Source organism: Schizophyllum commune (genome assembly GCF_000143185.2).
Source record: "Schizophyllum commune H4-8 unplaced genomic scaffold SCHCOscaffold_7, whole genome shotgun sequence".
Classification (NCBI taxonomy): Eukaryota; Fungi; Basidiomycota; class Agaricomycetes; order Agaricales; family Schizophyllaceae; genus Schizophyllum; species Schizophyllum commune.
In genome coordinates, this window is record NW_026089544.1 from 2,138,246 (window position 1) to 2,164,740 (window position 26,495).

Sequence of the window (26,495 nt, forward strand, 5' to 3'; positions counted from 1 at the left end):
ACCTCGAGCTCAGCTTTCCTCGTCTCGGTCGGTCGATTCATTATGGACTCAGGCACGACCATGCCCTCGCTCCAACCCAAGCCGCGGATGGTGGGCCATCTTCCGCCACGGACAATGGATCGCCTGTACGCACGGACAATGGCTCGCGCGTAGCAGCGGACAGTGGACCGCTCGTACAACACTCTGACCACCCTGACCCAGCAGGACTGACAACGCGGTGCCCGGGCAGCCTATACTTTTGGACCGGCGCGTTAGTCACGCCTCTCAGTCTCCCATGAACTGGTAGGTTAGTCACCCCTCTCAGTCTGCCATGCACTGGTAGGTTAGTCACCTTCATCGCTAGCGCGGTCAGATGGTGGGCTCGAGCTTTGCGCTGCCAGATGGGTGGGCTTGAGGCTGATCTCGAGCACCAAGCGCACAGCATGGCGGCCCGCCCCCTTCCCACCTGCGTTCCTACGTCCAGCGGCCCGCGTCAAGCGACTCTCCTGTCCGCGCCAAGCGACTCTCCTGACCGCGCGAGTATCAACATGCAAGCCGACTCGTGTACGCCTTCAATGTCTTCGACTGCCAAAATCGGACTGCCAGCGCGCTCAAGCAACCTCGTCGGGGCTTTCTCTGCGCCAGACAGCGGCCCGCAACCCCACTGGCCCCTTCCTCTCCTACCGCCCTACAACTTCCCCTCCGACCGTCCTACAGCTTCCTCTCCGACCGCCTTACGTCTGCCTTACATTAAAGGTTCCAGCGGACCGCTTTTAGCAACGGTCCGGAGCCTACGTACAGCGCGGCGAGAAATTTCCTCGATATGTCGTTGAGCGCCACTGCCAAAAAGAAGCGCCTGGCTGAAGAAGAGATTCCCTTGAGGTTTCCGCTTCCTCGAGGTTTCTGCTTCCTTCCCTGCGTTTTTAACTTGGTCCTCATCGCCGACGACACGAGTATGGCCGCCGACGACACGAGTATAAGACGTGTACGAGCTTCGACGCGAGTATGAGACGTGTACGAGCTTCGAACCCCTGCTTGAACTCCGCCCTGACCGTCAGCGCCCTTCTAAGCAGCTGGACCATCCCATCGTCGGACTGACTCGAATACCCTGCGCGCTTCGTGCTACTACTTCGCGGTGAACGCCACGGCTCCATTTCATGCTCAATGCTCATTCTGTCTCTACCACGCCGGGACGGACGGCGCCGGTCGTAAATATCGAGTATTCTCTATCGCTGCACGACTTTGTCTGGGCCCGATAGCGACCCACTATACCGGCCCCTCTCTTTCTGACTGCGCGCTCACCTTGGCGCGCTAACGGGCTGCGTCGAGTTGCTCAGTTGGACCGATTGGCACGAAGATAGAAGGGGAGGACACTCCGATAACGTCGTCTTCGTCAACCTTGACTTGCTGCGTCATGAAGCTGTCCCCTCGAGCCTTTCGCATTTCCTTCAAGCTCGTTCTCGACACTGACGACGCGAGTACGTGTACCCCCTCCGACCCCGCTATGAACTCTGCCCGGACTGGTTGTCGTTCCCCTCTTAGCTCCCTCCATGAAGCATCCGTCGAACAATGGCTCGCATCGAGCTACTCGCCCATATGCCGAGGTGAAAGCCTTTTGGTTTTGGTGCAGCCTTCGTCATTCTAATGCCCGTTGAAGAGCTACCCTCGACCTTCCTGCGGTCTCAGCGCATCTTTGGCTTGCATCTCAACCACCTGCTCGGACCTGGCCCTGCTTGCCATTGTCCAGCATCAACCAGTCACTTTTAAACTGCCGCGCACCATATTCTCGAGCACAACCTCTACGCTCATCGATCTGCTTCCCCATGACGCCCTCCACTCGAAGTTCTGGCTTGATTTACAGCACACTTATTCTGTTCAGCGCCGTCAACCTACATACTATCGACGCGAGTACGTATACAACCTGCCACGCCATTGCGCGAACTCCGCTAGTACCGACGACGCGCATGCTGGCAATATTGATACCCCTCATCGTCCGACTGATAGCATCTTGCATACCTTCCTCGCTAATTATCAGCATCAAGGCTTGTACGTGAACACCATCTCCAATGCCAGTGCGCAAACTCCGCTCGGACTGTCAGCATCCTTGTCCGACGTCAAGCACCCTCCGACATCAAGGACCCTCCACCTTTTGGCTGAGAGGCTTTGCCGGGTCAGGTGTGCTCGATGGCGGGCCGCTCGACCTCCACCACCATACCATCGCTTGCGATGGAAGGACCCCGGCTTATTGGCAGGGAGGTTTGTGTCGTGACCCCCCGAACCTCCCAGCTTTTTGTCCGACATTTGTTGACGATTTTGGCCTCTTTTGTCCGTTTTTTCAGACACCTTTCTGAATTTTGGACCGGCCCGGAGGGCCGGCTTCCAAAACGGGTAGGTGCGTAACCGTCGGCTCTTCCCGGTGATGCACGGGGACCCTGGAGGTGGCGAGTTGGCCCTCCCAGCGACTTTTTGTCCGACATTCTCCACCGACCTGCTCCCGACGGACCCCTGGTTTGTCCGTCGTTTTCAGAGACCTTCTTCGTCGGATTTCAAAATTTTGTCCGACACCCTACATAAACCCCGCCCCCAATAAGCCGGGGTCCTGCGATGGATCGCAGCACCTCGTTTGCTGAATATTATTGACGGCTCGCTTGCTGAATATTTCTGCGACGTGCGGATGCGAAGGAAGCGCTGGCGCCGGGAGTTGCTCGCATCACATCATGTCGATGTCAAAGCATCTAGGAAATTTCATTTTTCATGGCCGACGGCATTGTACGCGTTCGACTCCACCACTGAACGGTTGCGGGATAGATGGCAGACGACATTGAGCTGACAGACCATATGTCCCGCCTCTCTGGGCTATAAAAGCGCACGAATTTGAGAGTTGGGCAGTCGCGGCAGGAGTGTGATTCGAACTGTGACAGGCCACGTGGCGCACGTGGGCGTAATCAATGCATTTGTTCAAATTGTTGAACTCAGAAAACAGTCCCTTGAGCCTTACTTGAGAAACGAACATGCAGCTCTCTCTATGCGCTCACCGGGAAACCTCGGACGAATTCATGAAGGAGAATCGCCCGCACTTCGACCTGAACATGCCCTCACAAGCGGCCCGACCTCCCACTTCGAAGCATCGCTAGACGTATTCAGCCCCGCTCATGTGGTCCTCCTCGACGGTCACTGTTCACGAGAACAGAAACAACCCTGATATGGCGGCCGTTCCTGCCTAGTACTCGTCCAGTCTACGGTCATACCTGCCTTGTCCCCGGCCATACCACGGAGAAAGCCATGGGAGACCAGCAGAAAGCCGCCCTCGAAGCTCTTGCAGGCATATCCTATGTGCCGCACCGCGCGCGCGAAGGCAAGCGGTCTGTGTGCGCGGAGGGCCGCCTGACTCCGTCCTCGCGCCGTATAAAGCTCGGGGGTGAGCGCGGAGAGGGAAGCGAGCAAGGTCGGGCTTTCGACGACAAAGCCGTCCTGTGTGCGACGATGGCTCTCCTCATAACCTCTTTTGCGCTGTCGATCGCCGCGGGGAGTCGTGCGCAGGGCTTTCCGGACTGCGTTAATGGCCCGCTTGCGTCGAATGCTGTGTGCGATACTAGTCTCGGGCATGTCGAGCGGGCGCGTGCGCTGGTTGAAGAGCTCACGGTCGCTGAGATGATCAACAATACCGTGCATACTGCACCTGGTGTACCCCGACTTGGTTTGCCACCGTACAACTGGTGGAATGAGGCATTGGTACGTGACTTCCGGCTCTCTGCAAACTACCGTGCTCATAGTGTTCAAGCACGGTGTCGCCGCCAGCCCTGGTGTCGTCTTCACCTCACCCGGCGAAGAGTTCAGCTCTGCCACATCCTTCCCGATGCCCATCAACATGGGCTCCGCCTTCGACGACGCTCTCATGCTCGCAGTCGGCAACGTCACCAGCACCGAAGCGCGCGCCTTCAACAACGCCGGCCTCGCCGGCCTCGACTACTGGACGCCCAACATCAACCCCTTCAAGGACCCGCGCTGGGGCCGCGGCGCGGAGACGCCCGGCGAGGACCCCTTGCACGCCGCGCGCTACGTCCGCACCCTCGTCGAGGGCCTCCAGGGTGGCATCGACCCGCCCTCCCTAAAGGTCGCCGCCGACTGCAAGCACTGGGCCGCGTACGACCTCGAGGACTGGGGCGGCGTCGCGCGCTACGCATTCGACGCGGTCGTCACCCCGCAGGACCTCGCGGAGTACTACTCCCCGCCGTTCAAGAGCTGCGTGCGCGACGCGCGCGCGGCGAGCGTGATGTGCAGCTACAACGCGGTCAATGGGGTCCCGGCGTGCGCGAGCCCGTACTTGCTGAAGACGGTGTTAAGGGACGCGTGGGGGCTGGCGGAGGACCGGTGGGTGACGTCGGACTGCGATGCGGTGGGGAATGTGTATGACCCGCATGGGTATACGGAGGACTTTGTGAACGGGTCGGCGGTGTCGTTGAAGGCGGGGTCGGATCTGGACTGCGGGACGACGTATTCGCAATACCTCCCGGAGGCGTACGACCGTGGGTTGATTGATGAAGACGACCTCAAGGCGGCATTAACGCGTCTATACGCATCGCTTGTGTGGTACGTGAACTCCGAAAAAGTTAGCTTTCCGTCTTGCTAACATGACACAGGCTGGGCTACTTTGATGCTCCCGAAGACCAGCCCTATCGTCAGATCTCATGGGCGGACGTCAACACACCTGCGGCACAAGCCCTTGCCTACACGGCCGCCATCGAGAGCTTTGTTCTCCTCAAGAACGACGGCACTCTTCCCCTCACCGACTCCTCCTTATCCATCGCACTTATAGGCCCCATGGCCAACGCGAGCGCGGTTCAACTACAGGGCAACTACAACGGCATTCCGCCCTTCGCTATCGCACCTCTGCAGGGCTTCCTCGACGCTGGCTTCAACGTCACATACGTCTTGGGCACGAATGTCACCGGGAACGACGCGGACGATATCGATGGGGCTGTGGCTGCCGCAGAGGCGGCGGATGTGGTCATCTACGTCGGCGGCATCGACAGCACGGTGGAGGAGGAAGCGAAGGACAGAACGGAGATCTCGTGGCCGGATAATCAGCTCGCGTTGCTGAGCGCACTGGAGGAGGCCGGGAAGCCGCTCGTCGTCGTCCAGATGGGCGGCGGGCAGCTGGATGATACGCCGTTGAAGGAGAGCGATGCGGTATGTGGCTTCTGACAATCCTCTCACCTGACACTTATCCATACAACCAGGTCAACGCCATCCTCTGGGCAGGCTATCCCGGCCAGAGCGGCGGTACGGCAATCGCGGACACCGTTATGGGTAAGGTCGCGCCTGCGGGGCGACTGTCCATCACCCAGTACCCCGCCAGCTACGTCGACGCGGTCGCCATGACCGACATGACCCTCCGCCCCGACAACTCCACCGGCAACCCCGGTCGCACGTACAAGTGGTACACCGGCACGCCCGTCTACCCCTACGGCTACGGCTTGCACTACACGAACTTCAGCGTCGCGTGGGCAAGTGACGCGCCTGAGGCGTGCTACAGCATTCAGGACCTGACGAGCTCGGCGGATGGCTTCGTTGACCTGGCGCCGCTGGATACGTTCCGGGTGACAGTGACCAACGACGGCGACGTCGCATCGGACTTCGTCGCGCTGCTCTTCGTGAGCACTCAGGCGGGGCCTGCGCCTGCGCCGATGAAGGAGCTGGTCGCGTACGCGCGGGCGTCCGATGTGCAGCCTGGCGACTCCACGGATGTAGATCTCGAGGTTACGCTGGGAGCGCTGGCTCGGTCGGATGAGAGCGGGGACGCGTCCCTCTACCCTGGGGACTATGAGCTTACGTTCGACTACGACGGCGCGCTGTCTCTGAGCTTCGAGCTGTGCGGCGACACTGAACTAATCACCGAGTGGCCGGCCGACGTATGATCGAATCTGAAGGCGAGTACTTTGTGCTTTGCGTGTCTATGGCGGTCTGATACTTTTTCTAAGATCTTTTTCCATTGTATTTTAGACGCAACGGCAGGAATTGTGTTATGCTACAAGTCAGTTACAACGATGCTATCCGGAGGCCAGTTCCTGTGTATTACAACTGTGTGCTGATTACTTCTTTCCATCCTGAATAAACACTCAATAACTACTCGACCCACGGCGGGGTGTTACACTGGCACAACGCATCCCTCAGCGCAAGAAGCTCGCCCTTGTTCGCGGGTGGCCCTAGTTGAGTCGTCAAGAATCCTGGGTATGTGTCGTGGCGTTCTATCGTATCAACCTCGCGCTCAACCACGGTGCCGTGCGCTGGTATGAGCTTGGCGTGCGTATAATCTATCTCGAACCCCTCAAAAAACACGCCGACCGTCTCCGTAGTGAAGGCCTTCTTCAGGACCACCATGACCGAGTGCACTGCGCGGATGAGTGCCTCGAAGTCATTCTCCTCGATTTGGAAGACGTCCGAATGGAGGTGCCTTCGTGGCACGACAACCGTGTACCCCACCGTATTCCCAAACGGCGTGAGGAATGCCACATGCCCCTCGTCCTCCCACACGCGCCACTGCTCTTCCTCCCCGCGTACGATGCGCGCAAAGAGGTTCGTATCGCTCGCGTCGCCGTGAAAGGTGTTGTCGAATGGTTGTTTAAGTCCAGAGGCGGCGAGGATCTTCGCTTGCGTCGCGTCCAGGTCCTCGTTCCTCATGCGCGGGCCGCTCTTCGAGTCGAAGTACCCTGGCCAGGTCGGGTAGAACACCGTCTCTTTGTGCAGGATGGGTTTCCAGTCCTCGCCCAGCCCGTGCATCGGGATCAGGTGAATTACGCGACCGTCGGAGGCCATCCCGACGCGGCGCACGTGTGTCACCTCCGCCAGCCTGTTCGCGAAGTAGCGCACGTCGACGAAGAGCTGCACGAGCTCCTCCTCGGGGAGGACGCAGTAGAGGAGGCCGCCGGCATCGGTGATGGAGACCTGACCGCGGGTCGTGGGGTAGGGACAGACGGCGACGATGCGCCTGTGGTCGCGGTAGACGAAGTAATCTGGGTTCCGGATCCAGGAGGGCATGACGGTAAGAGCCAAGATATGCTGATGCGCGACACTGGTGCGGGAGGGTGGGAGCTGTCGGGCGATGGTGCCTACTCACCACACCATCACAATCATCGATGCGTTGTGCTACGTCGCGGACACCCAGGGGCCCACTCTGACGATGATGGTCTCAGTCTAGCCTAGACCGGGAAAGCCATGCTGCTATTAATACAAAGACTGCTGATACGCTATCAATGTGAACGATAATTCGAGAGCTGTGCGCGCGCGCGATGGGCAGGACAGGGAGTGCGGGCGATGTAAAACGCCTTGAGCGACCGACAACAATGTGAGAAGCTGGGAACCAAAGCGGGTATAGCGAAAGTGAAGGTATAGTGCGAGGAGAGGGATCAGGCTTATCATCACACTGATTTTATGTACATTGGGCGCGGACGATGGTGGACTATGCCCGCCATTCCGCACCAGAAAGGAGTTTGACGACGCGCATGGTTGGGCAGAGCTTGACCCAGGAGTTGATGTGGAGGCGCTCCTTGTGAGACAGGCGCGACGGGGACGACGTTATGATCGGTGCCGTGCTGAGGATCGGCGTGGACACCAGGTCGTGGGAGGGGAACATGACGCTGCTAGGACGTTCCATGAGCGAAGACGCCATGCCAGGGGAGCCAGGGCGCGCCGAGTCTGGTGTCGACATGCCGGATCGAAAGTCGGCGAAGTCTTCGTCTGTGACTGGCACGCAGTTAAGCGCCAAGGAGGTCAGGTGGGAGTAGCGTGAGATGACGGAGTGTATGATCTTGTAAAGGACCTGAATAGACTCGTGAGCACGGAAGCAGAATTATATGGCGGGCCGCGCACCTCGTCAACGCCAGGATCAGGGGATGTGATGTACACAGTCAGGGACTGAAGGCCCTCTACTGGTTCAGCGTCTTCGAGCGGGCTTTCGCTCTTCATTCCACCCAGCGTCGCGCCTGCTGCACTCAGCACCTTCTCCATCGACCTCCTATCTACATGACGCCCGAATCTCAACCCGAGATGCTGGACGCCCTTCAGAGGGGCAACGAGAGCGGCTGGCCGCAGACCAGTGTATAGCGTGGCATCTACATTGACTGTTGCGCGCCGCAGACGTCTTGATGGAGCCAGCGAAGCGGCGAGAGAAGGAGGAGCATGCAACGTTCTCAGCGCAGGCAGCAACGTTGGCGATTCGTAGGAGTAGGGTTCGGGGCCACGCACAGAGAAGGTGGGGGACATTGGCGAGATGGGAGTCGATGGGGAGACGGGGGATAGCAGAGGGCTGGCGAGGAGGGCATGTGTCGGAGCGCTTAGTGACGTCTGCGGTGGGCCAGACTTCTCTCCCTCCTGCGCCTCGTCGAATAGCTCTGGTAGTCGGAAGGTGACAATGTTGATCTGACCATCCAGCCAATTGAACAGCGCCTGCCGGTGCTCCTTCGCCATGACCGTGTCGAAGAACGTGAGATTCCGCAGTCCGAAGGCGGTATGTCGCCGAAGCACATCCACGTCGAACGAGGGAAGGGCGAGGGTGATCAGGTTGGGCATATTTTGCAGCGCGATCGCGAGATGCGCGAGTGCCGGGGGATGAGAGGTGACGCTGCTGTCCTCGTCTGGGGGCTCGGTCTCAGGCCAGTTGTGGCAGATGAAGGTCCGTACCAGCTCGGTTAGCTGCGGACGGCTGGCGAGCAGCGCGAGCAGCTGGGGCTGTCTGGAAGGACGGACGGTGCGCAAGTCAATGCGCCCGTATAGCACGTTCTGCGCCGCCTCTGAGAAACCCCGCGCGACGACGGCCGCGCGGGCGACGCTCTCGCGCGGAAGGTGCGACATGATGCATATGAGGACCTCCATCGGGACGTCGAATACGCGGTGTCGTGGGGGGAGGGGGAAGCGCGGCACGAGGGAGTTTACGCCTGGACTACGATCCCGGGCGCTGCGTATGCGTTCCGCGAGGCCATGGAGGAGGGATGGAGAGCTGATTGAGTGGTGCAGTCGCGGTTGGTCCTGCTGCTCCGTCGACTCCAACGTCCACGCGAAGGAGGGAGGAGACCGGTCGGACGAGAAGGACGCGGTACGTCCCAGTCCGCTCGGTCTGCGGATGTCGTCGATCGAGTCAGTCGACTCCGTGTCCGAGTCTTGCTCGCGGATGAGGTAGCCGAGCGCCGCGACATTCCCCGCGACGACGCTCGTCTCTGCCGCCTCGCTCGACGACGCGTACGACGCCCCTGAGGCAACGGACGCGCGCTTCCTCAGCGGACTGAACACGCTCGAGACACGTTTCCTCAGGGGCTCGGTCTTGCCTGCGCCTCCATAGTCGGCCGAGCTGATTCCAGAGGCGGACGATCGAGGGCGAGCGGCACCATTTGCGCGCCCTGAAGGGGCCGCGGTCGTCGACGAGTAGCGGCGGCGGATGAGGTCCATCGTGAGTCGTACAACGTCGTGGATGTGCTAGTCTTCTTGACCGCGTCTAGCACGCCCTCGCATAGGTTTCCGCCAGAGATCCCAACATCCGAAGAACCACGACATGGCCGCTCTCCATCATTTTTATTCAAGATCGCTGTCAGGCGGCGGGCCCGGAGTTACCCCGATGCTCATGACGTGGGAGAAGGTGATGAAATCGAGTCGGCTTCCGTAGTTATGGGCGCTTATTGACGGAAAGTAGCAACCGACTTGCTTGAGTATTGAACGAAGGTCAGACTTCCTGACCAGACAGGCGGAGACGCACGTTACAAACTCTTTGGATGCGGCTCTCTTCTCTTTGGGAATTTTAGCCGAAGATCTTCATTCGAGAGAAGTAGGCGTGCCCTACACATCGCCTTACAGGACGAAAGTGGCATACTCTGACCAAAGGGACGGGCATTCGTCTACCTTCGTGGCCTCGGTCTCCAACTCCACCTGATGGTCGCCCGCAAAGTGCTTTAGAACCTCTCGAGGGTGTTCCTCGTCGCTCCAGAGCATGATGGCAAAGTCACTGGTCTCACGAGCCCCCAGAGAAAGAAGGAGATCAAAGAATACGGAACACGGGAGGGAACTATGGCTGGGTCGAGAGAACGTTTCGCAGGGAGGGCAGAAGAAGAGGTTGGGCCGAAGTTGAACTTCCGGGCCGGTCACGTGACTTGTAGCGTGCGAAAACATTTCCCTAATGACGAAACATGCTGTACTTCAACTTGGTATCCATTGGGCCGGCCACTGCGTGGCTTGACGGCGGAGGGTTCATCGACATCCTATGTCGGGAGAGGGGGTTGGTTTCCTTCACGCTGTCATGATTGATCAGCTTTGTTCATGCTTACAGGGATGAAGAACTCACAACAAGGACAAATTGGCAGATCTTGTAACCACTCTTGCCCTTGACCTCCTTTGCCTGAGTGACACCATTGATTCTATGTGCTCAGAACGAGCGGAACCCATGTTCGTACCTCCATGACGCGGTATAAACCGTCGTACCTGTAGCTGTCAAGGAAACTGTGAAAATCAGGTTCAATTGCAGATACAAAAGTCACTTACCCACGGCCATACTTTAGGGATCGTATGACTCTGATAGGCCTTCCTATCTCATGCGATGTCTTTTCATAATAAACCGGTGTTCATAGACAAGTGACACGCCACAACAACAGCCCACTGACCTTGAGGGCCGCATTTTCACGTCGCGCCATGTCTTGATCTTCGACTTGCTAGATAGCGGCAGATAAGACTTGAGTACTTGAGTCATTCTACGTTGAATGGATTCGCTCACGCGACCTGTTACTTCATCGCGACCACCTATTGAGGGAGGTTAGGTGGGCGGTACCTGGGATCGGCGCGCTCGGGGACTTGCCTGCGCCGGTGTATATGCTGTTGGAGGTCAGTGGCGGTCAAGGCGAGTTGAGCGCGCGGTGCACCCACATAGTGTAGCCAAGATCCTGGTCGTCTTCATACTTGTCGGATACTACAATAGAAAAGGCGCCCTTTTCCGGGGTGCCCACAATCCCGGCTTGGCTGTGCCGGTGGACTCCCGCATTGCAGCAGGTACGTCTATAGAACAGCGCAACGCTATGAGCCCGGGTAGAGCGAAGAGTAGGTTGCGAACGCACCTGTCAGGAAATACGTATCCAACGTCGTAGCCTCCTCGCGGGTGTCCAAACCTGTCCTTAGCGACAGCTGCGGCCATCTCGTGCTCCATCTGCCAGTCTGGCTGTTGCATCATCTTCCTGCGTCTGTAGAGCGTAGCGTGAGCAACAGAGACGAAGGGTGTAAGTGTAACTCACATGGCCTCCATGATTATGCGCCCGCCTTCTGTGGGAGAACTAGGTAGTGCTCAGTGTATACAGAGCCGTCGTCGCCTATGGCAATGTCTGCAGCGTCCCTGGTTGGGGTATCGAGTGCGCCGAGGTCTTGATAGACGGAGTGCTCGGAAAAGGTCGTGGGAGTAGAGGAGAAAGAACAGAAAGCTTGCAAATGGTGGGTTCTCCGGAACCAAAAGACCGCACAACAAAGGAGAAAATTGTGCTTATTAAGCATTAACGATGGTCAGACCTTCAGGCAGATGGTAACCAAGGGTATGCTGCCGCATGCTGGCTCGCCATTGGCTCGTAGCTGCAGGGTAGCAGAAATACAGAGTTACGGAAAAAAGGGATATTCGTCGAGAGGCCTAGAGGCGCGGTCACGTCACGGCCAGTGATAGTGTCACATCAGCCCCGAGGCCGCGCAGAGGTAACTCGTCTGCGACCATCATCCAGAAACATCACTTATCTTCAGCCTCAATGACCGACGACGAAGTCCAGTTCTTGGGGATGCGGCCAGCATCTCTGCTGGATCCGTTACCCATCGTCTCATCGCCCCATCGGCCAGTAACAGGTCAGATGAGCGTGCAATGCTCTGGGAAGGATGCTCACATCTTTGCAGGAATCGCGCTCCACGTCGAGAGCAGCGAGAGGGAACCTGCTAGCCGGATGCTTTTTAAGCGCACGAACACGAAGGAGGTTCAGATCGGCCGTCGTCACTCGGACGATACGGACAGCGCTGACGATGACAAGGCGCTCTTTGGCTGCCCCGTCGTCAGCCGCAAGCATGCTATCCTCGTCTTTTCTGGGGATACAGGCAACGTGCGTGTACCCATCAGCGCTTAGCTGGCAAGTCCCAGCGCGCCTGCATCTGACAGCGATGAGCGCGCAGTACGATCTATGAGTCAAGCCATGAGGTGACGGTCAGGCAGCGGCTGGCTGGCTGGCGTTCGTCCGTCCCCTCATAGTCGGCCTCATATCTCGTACTTGGCAGGGCGCGCGCCTCATTCGCGCTCATCGCAGTCAGATGGAATAGCGTTGGGTCTGCTGGCTGTGTCCATTCTCGACATGTACTGACTCATAACAGGCGTACATCATGGACAAAGGATCACATCATGGCACCTACATGCGGAGGCGAGGGGAGTCAGGCCTTCCTCAGCGCCTCGAGCCGGAGCAGTCCGTACTGCTGCGGGATGGCGATCAGATCACGTTGGGCAAGACCGTCGGCCGTTCCTCGCAAGACATGGTGTCCCCCGTCATATTTCGGATCGAGTTACTGTACGGCACCATCGATGACTCGGCCCTCGACGGGTCCCCTGCACCCGTCGCTTCCAACACGGGCACCCCTCCACAGCGCATTAGCTCCAGGATCGTGTCCCGCCACGGCTCGGGGCGCTTCAGCGCGAAGGAGCTGGACCTGCTCGATGATGACCAGGACGGTATTGAGGTCGAGCAGCCCGTGGCCAGGCGCGCTGATGACATTCGCTCAATGCTCTCGCACTTCGAGTCCGCGGCCGATTTCGTGGCCAAGTACAATAGGGCAGACGACAGCGCTAGCGGCTCCGGGCGCTCCTCCCCCATGAGCTTGTCCAGCCCATCCCCTCGGCCGGAGTCCGTTGACTTCCCTCGCTCGGCGCCGCCGTTTGATGAGTCGGAGGAAATTGCGCAACGCCAGAGAGTCGACACGCAGGCGTCTTGGCCGCAGATTTCGCTCATCCGCGAGCCTTCGTTCGACAACATGAGCTCGGAGGATATGGAAGAGGATGAGCAGACGCCGGACAGCTCGATGGAGCAGTCTCACGACGACGCTCATCCATTTCCTGAAGGCGAGTCCATCGAGAGTCGGATTGAGAAGCTGCAGGTGCGTTTTAGTATGCTACGCACTCCTTTGGGCTAACGAAGAAGCAGGCCGAGATTGACCGCCTGCAAGCTCACCGGCGCAAGATCAAGATCAAGTTCAATGCCAACACACAGACCATCTCCAGGAGACTTGCGGCCCTGGACGAAAAGACGGCCGCTGCGGACGCTTCGTACGACCAGTTCAGGGCGCGACTGACTTCGGTCGAGGGCCAATCGAAGGACATACTCGACCGTATGGACGTGACCTCGGGCCATACCAACCGTCTGAACGAGCGCGCCGACGGTGTCGACGAGCGCATGGATGAGATCGACCAGCAGCTCGAGCAGCTCCGCGACGAGCACTCCACCTTGGAGGATCGTCTTGAGGACGATTCGGACCGCATCTCTGGCGCGCACGACCGCATCGCGGAGCTGCGCCAGGAGATCATGGAGGTGGACGGGCGGCAGGAGGACCTTCAGACCCAGTACGGCACTCTCAAGGAGCGTCAGGGCGAGATGCGGGAGGAGCATAGCGAGCTGAGGGATGAGGTGAAGGACCTGCGCCACCGAGCGGTGCTGGCGGAGGAGGCGCATGCGGCTCTGCTTGCGAAGCATGAGGCGCTGCAGCAGAGGCTCGAGACCCTGCAGCAGCGGCACGCAACCCTGGATTGTGCGGTGGATGTGTTGAGGGATGAGTTGCACAAGGATTTGCGGATCAGTGTTCAGGACCTGGATGAGAGGTTGGCTGCCTTGAGTGCACGCGATGACGGTGCGGCGAGAGACGATGAGCAGCGTGCGACCCTCCAGGAGCTAATCGATGGTAAGTTGACCCTTGCTCTTTTTGTGACTGTGCTCACCTCCGTCCCAGAAGTGAAGTCGATTCGAGCTGCCGCTAAGCAACATGCCGACGAGGAAGATCAGCAAGCTCGCGCTGAAGCTCATCGTACCTCTCTTGAAGCCGTGGCCGTGCGCGCCGCCATCGCCGAGTTCAAGCAGCTCCATGCGCAAGCGCTCGCAGAGCTCGCACGCGCGTCAGAGTTCCAATACAAGGTAAGCGCTTCGCCATCTACCTACCCGCGCGGCGAAGGCCTACGCGCCGCCCTCCAGGGTCCCGGCCCGTTGTCGTCGAAGCGCAAGCGTCATGACGAGGACGAGGGGATCGACGGGGAGGGAGAGCTGCTCCTCGACAGCCAGGAGAACCTGTCGCTGATGTCGGACGCGTCGGACATGGACCTTCCGCCGCTCACCGAGAGCCGCACGCTCGACCGTAAAGGGCGCCCGAAGACGAAGCGCGCGCGGCAGGTCGGGCGTACGCTGGCGCGCACCGCAGTGACGGCGACAGTTGGCGCGGCGTTGACATGGACGGCGCTGGCGTACTGCTGAGCGGCGATGTGTCAGGGAAGTGAATACGGACGATAACATTCTATGCTGGATTCTAATGCCTGAAGGGCTGTATGACATGTTATTTATGCCAAGCGCTGAGGGCGCGTTATGTACCACCCATGTAGCCTCTGATTGTCTGTATGTACAGCGGAGCTGTTGTATTACTCGTGTTGTTATGATAAGCCCAATTTCTCTCCTTCATTTCTAGCCTTGCGAGTCGGGTTCTTGAGCGAAGCTTCTAATCATGACCCTGGTTCTTCCTGACGACGGCATCGTAGGACAATAAGGGACCGAAGACGGCCATTATTGTGGCCGAAAGGGGATAAGTGTGAGTGGACCACCTCAAAGAGTTACATAAGCACGCTGCCGTCATTTAAATACTTGGCGTTGTACTTCACAAAGGCCCATCGACAGCGCTTGCACCAGCGCCTATTTCCCCTTCATCTCCAGTGCCACATATGCAGAAGACTGTGAGCTCGCCCTGGACCGTCCCACGACATGGACTCACAGTTGCCACAGCAGACAGCAACGGTGGACAAGTTGGCGATGTCCCGCGCGCTCGGGGCGGCCTTCTTGAGCCATCAGGTACAGCAGCTCGAGAGCGCCGTCTCGGAGAGGAACCCCAACTGGCGGGATCGCAAAGTAGGCCCGAGGAAACCGCCTCCCAACGTCCCGCGCCGCAGGGGAGGCGATGTGGAGCGCCCCAGGGGCGAGGCGAAGGGCAACCGACGGTCAGGAGACCACACCCGGGAGAAGGACGCCGACGTCGTCATCGTCGATGCCAGCGTGCTCGTCCATGCCCTCGGCCAGATCAAGAAGTGGTGCAGGGAGGGACGTGAGGAGATTGTGATCATCCCCCTCGAAGGTGCGTGCTGTACGGCTCACGCATCATGCTCCGGTGCTGACGTTTGTGGCGATGGATAGCGCTCAACACCCTCGATCTCCTCAAGAAGGGGAGCAGTGCTCTCGCCGTGCGGGCCCGCGCTGCGTCGCGCGTGCTCGAGGCGCAGGTCGGCACGAACCCACGCATCCGAGTCCAGCAGGACGACGCCTACGTGCTCTGGGGCAAGCTCGGCCTGGTCGACGGCCCCACCGCTTCCCCTGAATGGGTCCGCCGCATCATCTGCTGCGCGCGCTACGAGGTCGAGCACCCGCCCCCCAAGGCCGATGACTCCGCGGCTAAGATCATCCTTGCCGTTGCCGTCCCCCCGGCCCAAGCTCCCCCCGCCGATGTCGCCCCCGCCGTTCAGGCCACCCCCATGGCTCCGGTGCCGCTCCCGGCTCCCGTCCAGGGCAGCAAGCACGAGATCCGCGCCAGCGGGGGACTTGTGGCGCAGTGGGCCGCGAAGGCCGGACTCGAGGTCCTGCACGCTAAGACCACGCCCCCGAGCGGCGCGCGCAGCAGCTTCGAGGACGACGAGGCCAGCGACGGCCCGCGCGTCGTCAAGCAGCGCCCGCACACGCACCCGAACCCGCACCGCCCCCGCCGCAACACGCCGCCGTCCGGCCCCGGCGCGCTCGTCGAGCGGCCCGCGGCGGTGAAGACGATGATGGAGATGGTCGCGCAGCCGAGCCGCGTCGTGCGCGTGCTCGCGCGCGGCGAGAAGCTCGAGCCCGACTCGTAAGCGACTAGGGCGGGCAAGGAACCACTACGTCAACGGAGGACACGCGCACGCATGGAGCGTAGAGCCGTATCTGCTGCACCGCCGTCTGCCCTGCAGTGGCAGCGTCTTCGCTCGTCTCGCCTTGACACGGCGGGAGTCACTATTTCGGGAAACTATGATCCGGCGGACACGGGTGCCAGCGGGCATTCCGTTCGACACTTGCGGGAAGGATGGACTACTGCTAAAACCGTGCAAGATCGCGTGGTGTAGGGCTATAGGGTGGCAGCGGCATCTGCTCGCCCACGAACGAACCTTCCTGTTTGTGCATCCCGTCGCTGTGGCAAAGACCACGTATCTCTCTTCTGGCGTCTTCGGGCGCTGAACTCTCATCCCAATTATGATGATTCGTACCTATGCTTCCCTTTCCTATCGCGACTCAGTGTAAGTATCCGACTGTGCCATGTATCGTCTCGAGGTTTATATATGCCAATTTCTTTCCTCTCCTTCGCCACGACCGTTCTGACTCTGTCGACCGAGGAGGTTGCATCTTCCAACACTGCCGCGGTGGATCGTGACGATGGCATGTCCTCTGATAATCCTCTGATACCAAGTCCTTCGCAGCGCAAGGTCACGATGGACATCAAGGGCTTGGAGATATGTGCCACCTACTGAAGGCAGGCGTCTGAGAGAACTTCATCGAAAACGTTGACAGTTCCAGCTTACCATGCTCCCTCTGCTATGATATCGCAGCTTGCGGCGGGATGTTCATCGCCGGCTGCAACGCAGGCTGAGATACGGCGAGCGGTGGCGGTTGGATGTCGGGCGCGATTAGACGTTCTCGCTCATCTGCGTACTTCGTTCGGCGACCGCAGGATTCGCAAGCGAGGCATCTGCAACAGTTCTCGGTGAAGGCGTGTCCTGCGAATGTAGGTCTGGTGAGGGGGATGGGTGCGCCTCTGCGCGAATGACGCACGGACGGAGGCGAAGTCAAGGCAGATTCCGCCGAAGACGCCGCACAGGATATCTATGCATATTCCAGCCGCGCCTTCAGACATGCTTGGAGCGATATCTCAGGCAGCAGAATATCAAGGTGGTAGTACGGTGTCAAGTTTGTGGTACCGATGAATGCGGTCACGAGCGTCATGGGCAGTATAAAGCCATTATTACTGGATACGTACCCATTTTCCAGATCCCCCAAGACTTCAAGTACAAGTTCACTGTTGCAAGGTACTGACCGCGACATCGTGGACGGTGAATAGCTGGAGGGTTCCAGTCAACTTCAAAGTTGAACTTGAGGACGCCACGTGTTGCGTTTTGATGGTGAACACAAGGGTTTCTCCTTTTGGAGGACGAGCATGCGATTTGAAATACCTGGTCTTTTGTCCGCGACCACCATCGCGTCGGCGGCTCCTTCACGAACAAGGGCACCGGTGCCCTCTACAGACCCCCACACACCAACACACGACACGGCACGACCACTCTACACGTGAATATGGCCCAGTTGGCCCACCATTCTCGCGGCAGAGGCGGCGGACGCGGGCACTCCCCTCGTCCGTCTAGGAACAAGCAATGGGTCTCGGACGACACAGTTGGACGGGGGAGAGGCGCAGACTCGGACAGGTGGGAGAGGGGAGGTGGTCCGCGGCAACCTGCACGCGGTCGTGGTGGTGCACGGAACATGTCCCTCGTCAATGCGCGAACCCACTCCACCCCCACAACAAGCCAGAGCACCCCTGTCAGCTCCCAAGCCCCCTCCAGCGACAATGCCGATGAGGAAGATGAAGAGGATCTCAGCCCGCTGTATGTCCGAGCAAGAGACGAGCCGGACCTCAGCCCGCCGGAGCGCCTCGCCATGACCAGAGAGGTGCGCGCGCGCGAATGGGCGCAGTTCCCCCCGCTCATGTCCTGCAGCTCGCACGCCTACGCGAAGTTGAGCGAAGGGTTGCAATCAAGAATAAGCAACTGGACGACTTCAAGCCGAAACGACTGGAAGACGCGATCACGGTCGTGGGCACATGCCGCGACATGTGTTCCCGAGCGGAACGCTACCGACGCGAGAACGAGATGCTGCTTGTCACGGATATTGAGAACGTGCGTCGCGTCCCCCTCTAACTGCATCTACACTGAAAAGCTCTCCAGGTCCCTGGAGACAAGCGCCGCCTCGACCACAATCGAGCGGTGACGCGGTATGAACGCGGAGTGGGTGACAAGGTCGTCCCTTCGGATTTGAGACCAGGCCCTGTTCTCGTGGTGCGTTCGCAGTGTTTTGCTAGAGTGCTCTGCTTGAAAATTATCCTCAGATGACGCTCAACTATCTCTTCCACCAATTACTACCTGAGATTGGGTTCCAAGCCTCCGCTGGGTACATCAGCGATCGTACTCGCGCCGTGCGTTCGGACATGACGATTCAACACATGACCAACATCACGTCGATGGAAATCAACCACCGAATAGCCCGCCACCACATACTCGTCATGCACCTTATGCGGGGAACGAACTATAATGTCGCACTGGAGGAGCAGCGCCTGATGAACAGTAAGTAGTAGTTATGATTCCTCAGAAAGACTTGTTCTGACCGCTCCCAGCGCTGCAAACCCTCAAGGAAACCTACGAGGACTACCGCCAGCCTGAGAAGGATCCCAACTACACCTCCCCTCACGAGATTGAGATGCGTGTATACCAGCGGCTATCCCACATCCGCGACCAGGTCGTCCGCAAGGACTACATCGCCCCGTCAATCGCCTCGCACCCTGTCTTCATCGCCGTCAACGACTTCCGGCAGCACGTGCAGAAGCTCAGCGCGCCGATCTCGAAGACGAGCAAGCTTCTTGTCGACAAGGAGAACAAGAAGAGCCAGAAGATCGAGACCGTCGGTCGCGACAAGTTCATGCACCTCGTCCAGTTGCTGCAGCAGCTGCCGAACGGGCAGATTGTTGTGTATATGGTGGTGTGCTTGATGGAGTACCTGTTCAAGGAGAGCGAGTTGCAGCATTTGGGGATCACGGATATCGAGGCGTTGAGGGGGGATTTGGATTGGCCGGATTTGATCGAGGGTCTCGTTGGGGGGCTGCCGGCGCCGGTGTCGTCCCGACTGGAGCCCGCGGAGACGCAGTATGTGTCGAGCGAGGATATGGAGGAGCAGGGGCAGTATGACGAGGAGGAAGGTGGAGAGGGCGACTATGAGGAAGAGCAGGCAGAGGAACCGCAGCCTGCGTCGACCCAACCCGCGCCACAACAGTCCATCTTCGGTTCGACCTCGGCGCCCTCCTTCTTTGGCTCGTCTGGAACGTCAAACGCGCCTTCGCCCTTTGGCCAGACCAACACGCCTTCTCCGTTTGGTCAGACCAGCACCGCCTTTGGGCAACCTTCACCGTCTACTTTCGGGCAGCCATCGACATCGGGTACCGCGTTTGGACGACAGGCTACCTCCGGATTCTTCGGCTCGCAGCCCGCCACCACTTCTGCAGCCCAGACCAACGGAGCGAACGGCACCGTATTCGGCAAGTCGGCGCCCTCGACGCAGTCGGCGTTCGGGCAGACGAGTTCATCAAACCCTTTCAACCTGAAGGTCACTCCGAATGCGTTCAACATTCCTGCGTTTGGTCAGCCTGTCAACTCGGCGCAGGCGGCGTCAGCGCAGCCGTTCGGTACTGCGACGCAGCCGTTTGGGGCGCCCAAGGCTCAGGAGTCGGCGCCGGCAGAGCCTAGCACGAAGTCGCTTGCAGAACGTGAGTAATCTCTTTATCGTTGTGGGGCCTTTCTGACTTTTGGGCAGGGATATTTGGGAGTGCGCAGCCACCGGCAGCGAGGGCGACGGAGAACGGTGATGGATCGGAGTATGCGGAGGATGGAGGTGAAGATGGGGAGGAGGGTGGAGAGTACGATGAGGGTGGAGACTACCAAGAAGGAGAAGGATACGAAGGAGGCGAATATAGCCAAGAACAGAAAAACCAGGAAGCGCAGCAGGAAACGACAACCGCGGCACCGTCAGCACCGTTCAGTGGTTTCTTTGGACAGCAACCGAAGACTTCGAACGGCAGTATCTTCGGGTCGACATCAGCTCCTAATGGGCTCGGCAATGCGCAGGCTCGAAATCCGTTCCAGACTGCACCGTCGGCGAAGGAGGAAACAAAAACTGGCATTTTTGGCAGTGGCAGCTCAAGTAGTGGGTTCGGCAGCACCTCAAGCAATGGCTTTGGCAGCGGCTCGAGCAATGGCTTCAGCAGCAGCCCCAGCAACGGACTCGGTCTTGGTATCAAGCCGGGACCATCGTCGTTGAACCCGGATGCGAAGCCCTTCACCTTCCCTGCGCGGTCGACGGCGCCGGTCAGCGCCTTCCCTCCGGCCTCCAGTACGCTGCCGACGTCGGCGAGCGCCCCGCCAGCGACAACAGTCGAGGAGCCCACAAAACCGAAGTCAATCTTTAGTCAACCTCTCTTCTCGGCGCCGCCCGCGCCCTCGACGTCGCAGACTACCTCGCCGATCCCTCCGGCCCAATCCACGCAACCTAGTACCAGCTTCCCGTCCGGGTCGCTCTTCGGTCAAGCGCAGACCTCGCAACCAGCGACGTCTGCGCCAGGATCCATCTTTGGCAACGCATCGACTGCAGCTCCCTCCAAAGAGACGCCTACGTCGGTGTTCGGTGCCCCCAAGCCTCCCGCGAGCGACGCGAACCCCTTTAAGGCCCGCAACCCCTCTCCCCTGAAGGTCGAGATCTTACCCAGCGGGGATGCGCGCGAGCCTGAGGTTGAAGAGACCCGACCGACGACCGCCACCGAGCCGCCGCCGCTTGGGAAGGTCCACACCATATCCCTCCCATCTACGCCAACGTCTGCTGCGTCGCCCTTTGGTATCCCCGGGCCGTCGACACCCACGGGAGCAGGGCCCGGTACTCCTGGTCCCAACAGGCTGCTGTCGCGCGCCCAGACTATGGAGGCGCCGAAGACGCCCTCGGGGGCGCTCAGCCCTCTGCAGCTCAACTCGCCGACGGGTTTTGGCAGCTTCCCCTTCCCGCCGACGCCGTCTGCTAAGGCAAAGGGGAAGCAGCCTGAGCAAGCCCCTCCGGCCTCACCCGCTCCTCAGGAAAACAACGAGCCCGAGAGGGATCCGGACCAGCTGGTCCGTTCCTTCCTCGCGCGCAGCCATCTCGTCAAGAAGACATTCAAGAAGTGGGAGAAGAAGGCGGTGGCGAGCGGCGAGTACAAGGAAGCGGTCCGGAAGGCGGAGGAGTACCATGAGAAGGTTCGGACGCAGTCAGGTGCGCGGCGCTCGATGGGCTCGTCGACGTCGTCAGAGCCGGGAAACAAGCGCGCGTTCCAGGAGCTATCTCCGGAGGAGATCAAGCGAAAGCGTGCGAAGCGGCGTTCGACGGGGTACAAGCCCCCGGTCACGGACGAAGAAATGGCGGCGCGATTTATAGCTGTGAGTTGTTGATCACCGCTCACCTTGGATTGTAGCTGACCTGTACCCAGCATCGAGACGAGTATCAGCGCACCTGGGCACCGGGGACCTTTTTGCAGGCGTTGCGCACCCTACAAGGAGACCGTGACGTGCCGCCCGAGTTCCGCGTCTGGATCTCATTGAACCAGGTGCACGACGGGACGGCTATCTGGCTGGAGAAGAAGTTCAACATACCGGACGCGGGCAAGTGGGAGACGGAGACCGTCTTCTCAGTCCCGCTGGCTGCAGAAGTTGCTCCCGATGCCGATGGCTTCCCGGGCTTGATCTTGTTTGAGTGCACCCCATTGGAGGGCGTTGAAGACGAGTTGGAGAGGTGTGTTGGCATGCTTGTGTGATGGAAGGTCGCGCTTATCGAGTCGCAGGAAATACCGCGTCCTGGACGACTGTGCGCGGTTGAGGGATATCCTCAAGGGCATGGCCGATGACCGGCACTTCTTGCCCTCCATCTTGTTCGTTCATTGGACAAGCAAGGACCGCTCGTCGCTGCCGTCGGATCTGGCTGAGATGGTACGGACAACGAAGCATCACATCATCACCTGTCGCTAATCTTTCATCGTTCTTTCAGATGACCAAAGCCAAGTCTGATAAGACCATAGGGGCGTTCGCTGTGCTCCCGGTCTGCGCCGCGTCCGGCGACATGGACGCGAAGTTTTCCAACGTCGCATCCGGGCTCACCTTTGACCTGGAGGGCAAGTATGTCCGCCGATGGTCGTTCTTCGACGTCTTTGAGACGCTCGAGCCGCGCATCAACGACTTCTTCAAGGAGCGCTTGGAAAGATGTGTAGTCTATGGTCGTTGTGAGTAACCGGTGCTATATGTCGCTGTCTGAAAGTCCTAAGCTGCCTTGCAGTCGACTGGGTGGTCTTCGGGCAGCTAGTGAAGTCGGTAGTCCAGATGCTGAACGACGCCATGCGGATATCCCTGGGCCTGCTTGGCGTGCAGAACGTGGAGCCGCTGCCCGCCTTTGACAAGGAAATCACTAACGACGAGTACGTGGACCTCAAAGTACTCTTGTTCCTCCCTTGCTGACGAAGTCTCCTAGTTCTGCCTACGAGCTTGCACTCGACTGGCTCGCTGAAGTTCACCCTGCGGACCTTGCCGACCAAATTGGCGCGGAGATCATCAGCCAGCGCGACATGGAGCGCGAATTCCCCGCCGAGAACTTCCTCGACAACATCCTCGACCTTGCGCGACGCTTCGCAGAGGAGCAGCTTGGGGATGCCGACGCTCAGTATCATGTCATGGTGGAGGACCATCGGGAGGCCATGGACAGGTTCCGTGATGCGACAATCGAGCAGGTGGCTACGCTCGAGCATGCGTTGACTTTGCGGACGAGGCGGTCACCAGCAAAGAGGCGTGAGGCGTCTGAGGGGACGGAGATCAGGTGCGTTATGTGTCCCCTTCGGGCGCACAAATACTGACATCTTCGCCAGCACGATGCCCAAGCGCCGTCGCATGTCCTCCGGGTTGGCGTCCAGCGTGGTAGACGGCACAAACGCGATCACGCCGTCGACAAGCATGAGCAGCACGTCGCCTGAGACGCCGTCGTCCTCCTCGCCCCAGGTCACCGCGGCTATGCTTCGCGAGCTGACGAGAAACGTGAAGCAGAAGTTCTTGACTCGTTAATAGAGGGTACTCGGTCGTACGGACATAATTCAAGGCTTCAAACAAGGAGAGATCTACTGATACATACTTACTACTTGCTTTGTTTTGCACCTAATTTATATCGCAACTATTCTCGCTGTACTTGTATTGTAGACGCAAAAGGTGGAAGACGCCGCACCATTGTGCGCGCTTCGTACATCCACTGTTTGACTGTGAGACCTGAACGAACTAAGGAGCATTTGCGCCTCTTGACGAGCTTGCCCGCGATTTTCTATTGTACCAAATCGGGAAAACTATGTCCGGGCCGGGTTTTAGCGCCCTAACTGCACTTGATCAGAACTCTCACTGCACGATCATGTCCGGGGCGCCACAACAAGTAAACATCAGCGACCTGGATCTCTCATCTCTTGCAGAGGTCAAAAGACAGCTCGAAGAGGTATTGCTTCTGCCGAGAAGTACGTAAACGCGACTTACCCTGCGAAGGAACTCTCGCACTTGACGAACTCCCTTGTGCAACTCAAGCAAGCGCAATCAAAGTTCAAGTCGTGCATCGAGAATGTCGCGGAGCTGAAACCACAGAATCAGAGTGCGTGGTCTGCCTGCTCGATCTGGACTTGAACTGATGCGCGACTGAAGACAAGACGATCCTTGTTCCCTTGACCAACTCATTATACGTTCCTGGAAAGCTTTGCGATACGGAACGCGTCTTAGTAGATGTGGGAACAGGTTACTTTGTGCAGAAGGTGCGTCGCTGTGCAAGAGGCGCGTATAGATCCTGACGGGCCTGCAGACGCGTGCACAAGCACGAAAACACTACACGGACAAGGTAGACTTCATCCAGAAGAACGTAGAGACGCTCGACGAGACGATCGCGAAGAAGCGGGAGAACATGCAGTACCTCATTCAAGTCATGCAGGCAAAGATACAAGCACAGGCTCAGGCAGCACCTGGTCCTTCGAAGAGTTAATGATCGGCGACCCAGAATGAATGCTTTTGTGTACTTGTGCTCCCATGACCTTGTCTCCCTCCAATGCTTTCTATCGCTGTCGATTTCCAGTATGCTATGACGATGTTACCCCTCCGGAAGATGCGGCTTGCCAGAGAGCACCAGACGATCGCCGGCTCAACGAATCAGCCATCATCGCGCGTTGCCTTGCACCCTCCCGCGCGGCCGCCCTGAATTCTTCCATCTTTCTCTCTTCTTCATCCTCGCATGCTCTTCCCTCAGCTGATCCAGTCAAGGCGCCGTTACGCAGCCTCTTCCCCCAATGACTAGATAGCACTTTGACCCCGCTGAGCGACCGGGAACAGTCTCTCATTGCAAATTGCCTCCACACCCGCAGACTGGGTCCCTGAATGGTGTAATCGCGCGCCCTAGATACCTCCTGACGGTCGATGCCCAGCATCCAGTGACGGTTTCCCTTCGGACGCCATGTCCTCAGCCCAGGACGAGGCGCTGGAGGCATTGGTGGAGACGCTCAAGGACGTCCGAGCCACTCGTTATGTCACTGGTGCGTGCGCATGCTGGCTAGGCCGTCGGTGGCGAGGTGGCTGACGCGGACCTCGACTTCTGCAGCGATCGGCGTCGTGGTGAGTAGCGATGGGGGTCGTTGAGGATGCATGAGCTGATTACATTGCGCGCGCAGATTCTGCTCTATGACCACCTTCTAACGCTCAAGGATGAAGTGGAATTAGTGTGGAAGGCTAGGTTGACGGTTGCCCAAGTCCTTTTCTTGATCCTGCGCTACCTTCCCCTCATCGGAGTTATAATCGAGAATATTCGTGAGTAGAATGCCATCTCGTCGTCGCCACCTCTCTGACTCGTCCCAGAACTCAGCGGCTTAGTCCCTTTATATCTCCCTGATAACTTGTGCGTCGCCCTCTATCCCTACCACCCCCATTCTCACCATGTCGCAGCTGCAAGATCTATATGGACGTCGCTGTGAGCTTCATGCCATTCTCCGCATCCACATCCCTTGACCTCCATGCTCCCAGACGTACTTCGGAGTAATTACCATGGCCATCAGCGACTGTGCGTTCCCTTCAATCCTGCACCCTTCCATCCTAACTCTCGCCCAGTCCTCGTCCTCTTGCGCCTATGGGTACTATGGGATCGGAACCGGCGTCTGGTCGCCTGCTCCCTTGTCGGGTACATCGTAACTCAGCTCGCCAATATCGCCTGCTGTACCTTCTCTGTGGTTACCATGACTCGTACGTACACTTCTCGTACGCACTCCTGCGTTTAGTCTCACCGTATACTTCACAGCTGCTCTCGTTTATAACAGTGATCTGCGCATGTGCATCTTTGCTAAGGATGTGCATATCTCTTCGCTATGGATGCCAGGCGTATGTGGCAACGCCGTTGCATTCACGAGCCTGTACTGAATATGTATCCTGCAGCTCATCTTTGACGTCTCCATTTTCCTTGCTACCGTCTGGAACGCGCTACAACGGCCCATGTCCGCGAACTCATCCATGGTCAAGGCGCTATACCGGGACGGATTCGTTTACTTCCTCGTCTTGACCTGTACGCGCCTACCTTCTTCGTCCCTATCCCAGAACTAACCTTGTTACACAGCCCTACGTGTAACGAACCTCGTCCTTGCCCTCGTCGCCCCCGTCTCCCTCAAATTCGTCGGCGTTTTGTAAGTGCCGCCACCAACCTCCTATGTTGCGCTTCTTCGTTTGTCTTTGCGCCGAAATTTCTGCGTTCTGACACCTTGCACGCAGCTTCATATGGTGCGCATCCACCGTAACCACGTCGCGGTTCATCTTCAGCATCCGGCGCGCCGCTATGCGGGAGTACGACTCCGCCACGGACTCGGACGACGAGACGACGGTGGCGGCGCAGTCGAGGGCGTCGGTCGGCTCGACGGAGGTGGGGAGTATCCGGATGCAGATCGTGCGGCAGTCGGTGTCGAGGAAGTGGTCGTATTTATGAGGTCGGCTTTGAGGGTTAGGGTTTTGGAGGCTTGGAATATGGTGTACAGCGGTTGCTTGCATGGCCCTTTGCACGTGGAGAACTCGGCGAATGTTCCTCACGCCTTCGGGTGGCAAGCGCTCGCGATGGCGCTGCACGTCGCGGCCCGCTGGGTGAGCCAGGATAGGCATCGCATCTGGCCATGTGCTGCTCTACGTCGTTATCGTTGATACTTGACCTGTGCTGACCCAGATCAATGTACTGTGTACTTTCCCCCTTCAATTGAGGATTGTAACGCTACCTCATCGCGGACCCTGGGAAGTTGACCTATATTCGACGTCGACACTGTTCTGAGTAGGGCCGCCTTATGACGAGGCCCAGGACCTGCAGAATCCACTGGACAAAACGGGCGAACAAGGCCTACCA

At 58.8% G+C, this 26,495-nt stretch overlaps 12 protein-coding genes across 12 annotated transcripts; 8 read left to right on the forward strand and 4 right to left on the reverse strand.

Moving 5' to 3' along the window:
- Positions 1–1,322: 1,322 nt before the first annotated feature.
- SCHCODRAFT_02629970 (uncharacterized protein) lies at positions 1,323–2,262 on the forward strand. Its single transcript, XM_050345560.1, has 3 exons — positions 1,323–1,708; positions 1,759–1,850; positions 1,901–2,262. Exons 1-3 carry the CDS (start codon positions 1,624–1,626, stop codon positions 2,246–2,248), a joined length of 525 nt encoding a protein of 174 aa, XP_050199777.1. The 5' UTR covers positions 1,323–1,623; the 3' UTR covers positions 2,249–2,262.
- An 860-nt stretch (positions 2,263–3,122) lies between these two features.
- On the forward strand, positions 3,123–5,909 carry SCHCODRAFT_02629974 (glycoside hydrolase family 3 protein). The gene is made up of 4 exons (XM_003031165.2): positions 3,123–3,711; positions 3,761–4,569; positions 4,620–5,169; positions 5,220–5,909. The coding sequence occupies exons 1-4, from the start codon at positions 3,463–3,465 to the stop codon at positions 5,895–5,897; spliced, it is 2,286 nt and encodes a 761-aa protein (XP_003031211.1). The 5' UTR covers positions 3,123–3,462; the 3' UTR covers positions 5,898–5,909.
- A 398-nt stretch (positions 5,910–6,307) lies between these two features.
- Positions 6,308–7,017, reverse strand: SCHCODRAFT_01172616 (uncharacterized protein; the record flags this gene model as incomplete). Its single annotated transcript, XM_050341169.1, has 3 exons — positions 6,308–6,371; positions 6,541–6,624; positions 6,689–7,017. 3 exons carry the CDS (start codon positions 7,015–7,017, stop codon positions 6,308–6,310), a joined length of 477 nt encoding a protein of 158 aa, XP_050199778.1.
- Positions 7,018–7,438: 421 nt separating this feature from the next.
- Positions 7,439–9,420, reverse strand: SCHCODRAFT_02669052 (uncharacterized protein; the record flags this gene model as incomplete). Its single annotated transcript, XM_050346605.1, has 2 exons — positions 7,439–7,798; positions 7,849–9,420. 2 exons carry the CDS (start codon positions 9,418–9,420, stop codon positions 7,439–7,441), a joined length of 1,932 nt encoding a protein of 643 aa, XP_050199779.1.
- Positions 9,421–10,118: 698 nt separating this feature from the next.
- On the reverse strand, positions 10,119–11,578 carry SCHCODRAFT_02629982 (SRA-YDG). The gene is made up of 10 exons (XM_003030774.2): positions 11,244–11,578; positions 11,070–11,192; positions 10,882–11,010; positions 10,814–10,830; positions 10,733–10,758; positions 10,623–10,670; positions 10,504–10,562; positions 10,416–10,449; positions 10,307–10,360; positions 10,119–10,256 (listed from the first exon to the last, which is right to left on the reverse strand). Exons 1-10 carry the CDS (start codon positions 11,252–11,254, stop codon positions 10,224–10,226), a joined length of 534 nt encoding a protein of 177 aa, XP_003030820.1. The 5' UTR covers positions 11,255–11,578; the 3' UTR covers positions 10,119–10,223.
- A 112-nt stretch (positions 11,579–11,690) lies between these two features.
- Positions 11,691–14,681, forward strand: SCHCODRAFT_02629983 (uncharacterized protein). The gene is made up of 6 exons (XM_003031164.2): positions 11,691–11,832; positions 11,881–12,080; positions 12,346–13,119; positions 13,167–13,917; positions 13,966–14,147; positions 14,205–14,681. The coding sequence occupies exons 1-6, from the start codon at positions 11,739–11,741 to the stop codon at positions 14,478–14,480; spliced, it is 2,277 nt and encodes a 758-aa protein (XP_003031210.1). The 5' UTR covers positions 11,691–11,738; the 3' UTR covers positions 14,481–14,681.
- Positions 14,682–14,791: 110 nt separating this feature from the next.
- SCHCODRAFT_02545456 (uncharacterized protein) lies at positions 14,792–16,354 on the forward strand (the record flags this gene model as incomplete). The annotated part of the gene is made up of 4 exons (XM_003031163.3): positions 14,792–15,345; positions 15,405–15,682; positions 15,731–16,101; positions 16,168–16,354. The coding sequence occupies exons 1-4, from the start codon at positions 14,979–14,981 to the stop codon at positions 16,352–16,354; spliced, it is 1,203 nt and encodes a 400-aa protein (XP_003031209.1). The 5' UTR covers positions 14,792–14,978.
- Positions 16,355–16,593: 239 nt separating this feature from the next.
- Positions 16,594–17,375, reverse strand: SCHCODRAFT_02328338 (uncharacterized protein). Its single transcript, XM_050342382.1, has 3 exons — positions 17,263–17,375; positions 16,808–16,974; positions 16,594–16,697 (listed from the first exon to the last, which is right to left on the reverse strand). The coding sequence occupies exons 1-2, from the start codon at positions 17,325–17,327 to the stop codon at positions 16,821–16,823; spliced, it is 219 nt and encodes a 72-aa protein (XP_050199780.1). The 5' UTR covers positions 17,328–17,375; the 3' UTR covers positions 16,594–16,697; positions 16,808–16,820.
- An 896-nt stretch (positions 17,376–18,271) lies between these two features.
- Positions 18,272–19,142, forward strand: SCHCODRAFT_02467696 (uncharacterized protein; the record flags this gene model as incomplete). The annotated part of the gene is made up of 3 exons (XM_050342666.1): positions 18,272–18,334; positions 18,385–18,619; positions 18,670–19,142. Coding segments are annotated over 3 exons (771 nt in total), but the record flags the coding sequence as incomplete, so codon positions are not given.
- Positions 19,143–21,958: 2,816 nt separating this feature from the next.
- On the forward strand, positions 21,959–23,170 carry SCHCODRAFT_02669056 (uncharacterized protein; the record flags this gene model as incomplete). The annotated part of the gene is made up of 5 exons (XM_003031162.2): positions 21,959–22,051; positions 22,110–22,341; positions 22,395–22,533; positions 22,587–22,928; positions 22,978–23,170. The coding sequence occupies 5 exons, from the start codon at positions 21,959–21,961 to the stop codon at positions 23,168–23,170; spliced, it is 999 nt and encodes a 332-aa protein (XP_003031208.1).
- A 334-nt stretch (positions 23,171–23,504) lies between these two features.
- Positions 23,505–24,116, forward strand: SCHCODRAFT_02504351 (Prefoldin alpha subunit; the record flags this gene model as incomplete). The annotated part of the gene is made up of 4 exons (XM_003031161.2): positions 23,505–23,585; positions 23,633–23,735; positions 23,786–23,892; positions 23,940–24,116. The coding sequence occupies 4 exons, from the start codon at positions 23,505–23,507 to the stop codon at positions 24,114–24,116; spliced, it is 468 nt and encodes a 155-aa protein (XP_003031207.1).
- A 456-nt stretch (positions 24,117–24,572) lies between these two features.
- Positions 24,573–26,318, forward strand: SCHCODRAFT_02630003 (uncharacterized protein). The gene is made up of 11 exons (XM_050345561.1): positions 24,573–24,660; positions 24,726–24,739; positions 24,796–24,931; positions 24,980–25,019; positions 25,067–25,091; positions 25,145–25,181; positions 25,229–25,360; positions 25,416–25,495; positions 25,550–25,676; positions 25,728–25,794; positions 25,880–26,318. Exons 1-11 carry the CDS (start codon positions 24,582–24,584, stop codon positions 26,088–26,090), a joined length of 948 nt encoding a protein of 315 aa, XP_050199782.1. The 5' UTR covers positions 24,573–24,581; the 3' UTR covers positions 26,091–26,318.
- Positions 26,319–26,495: the final 177 nt, after the last annotated feature.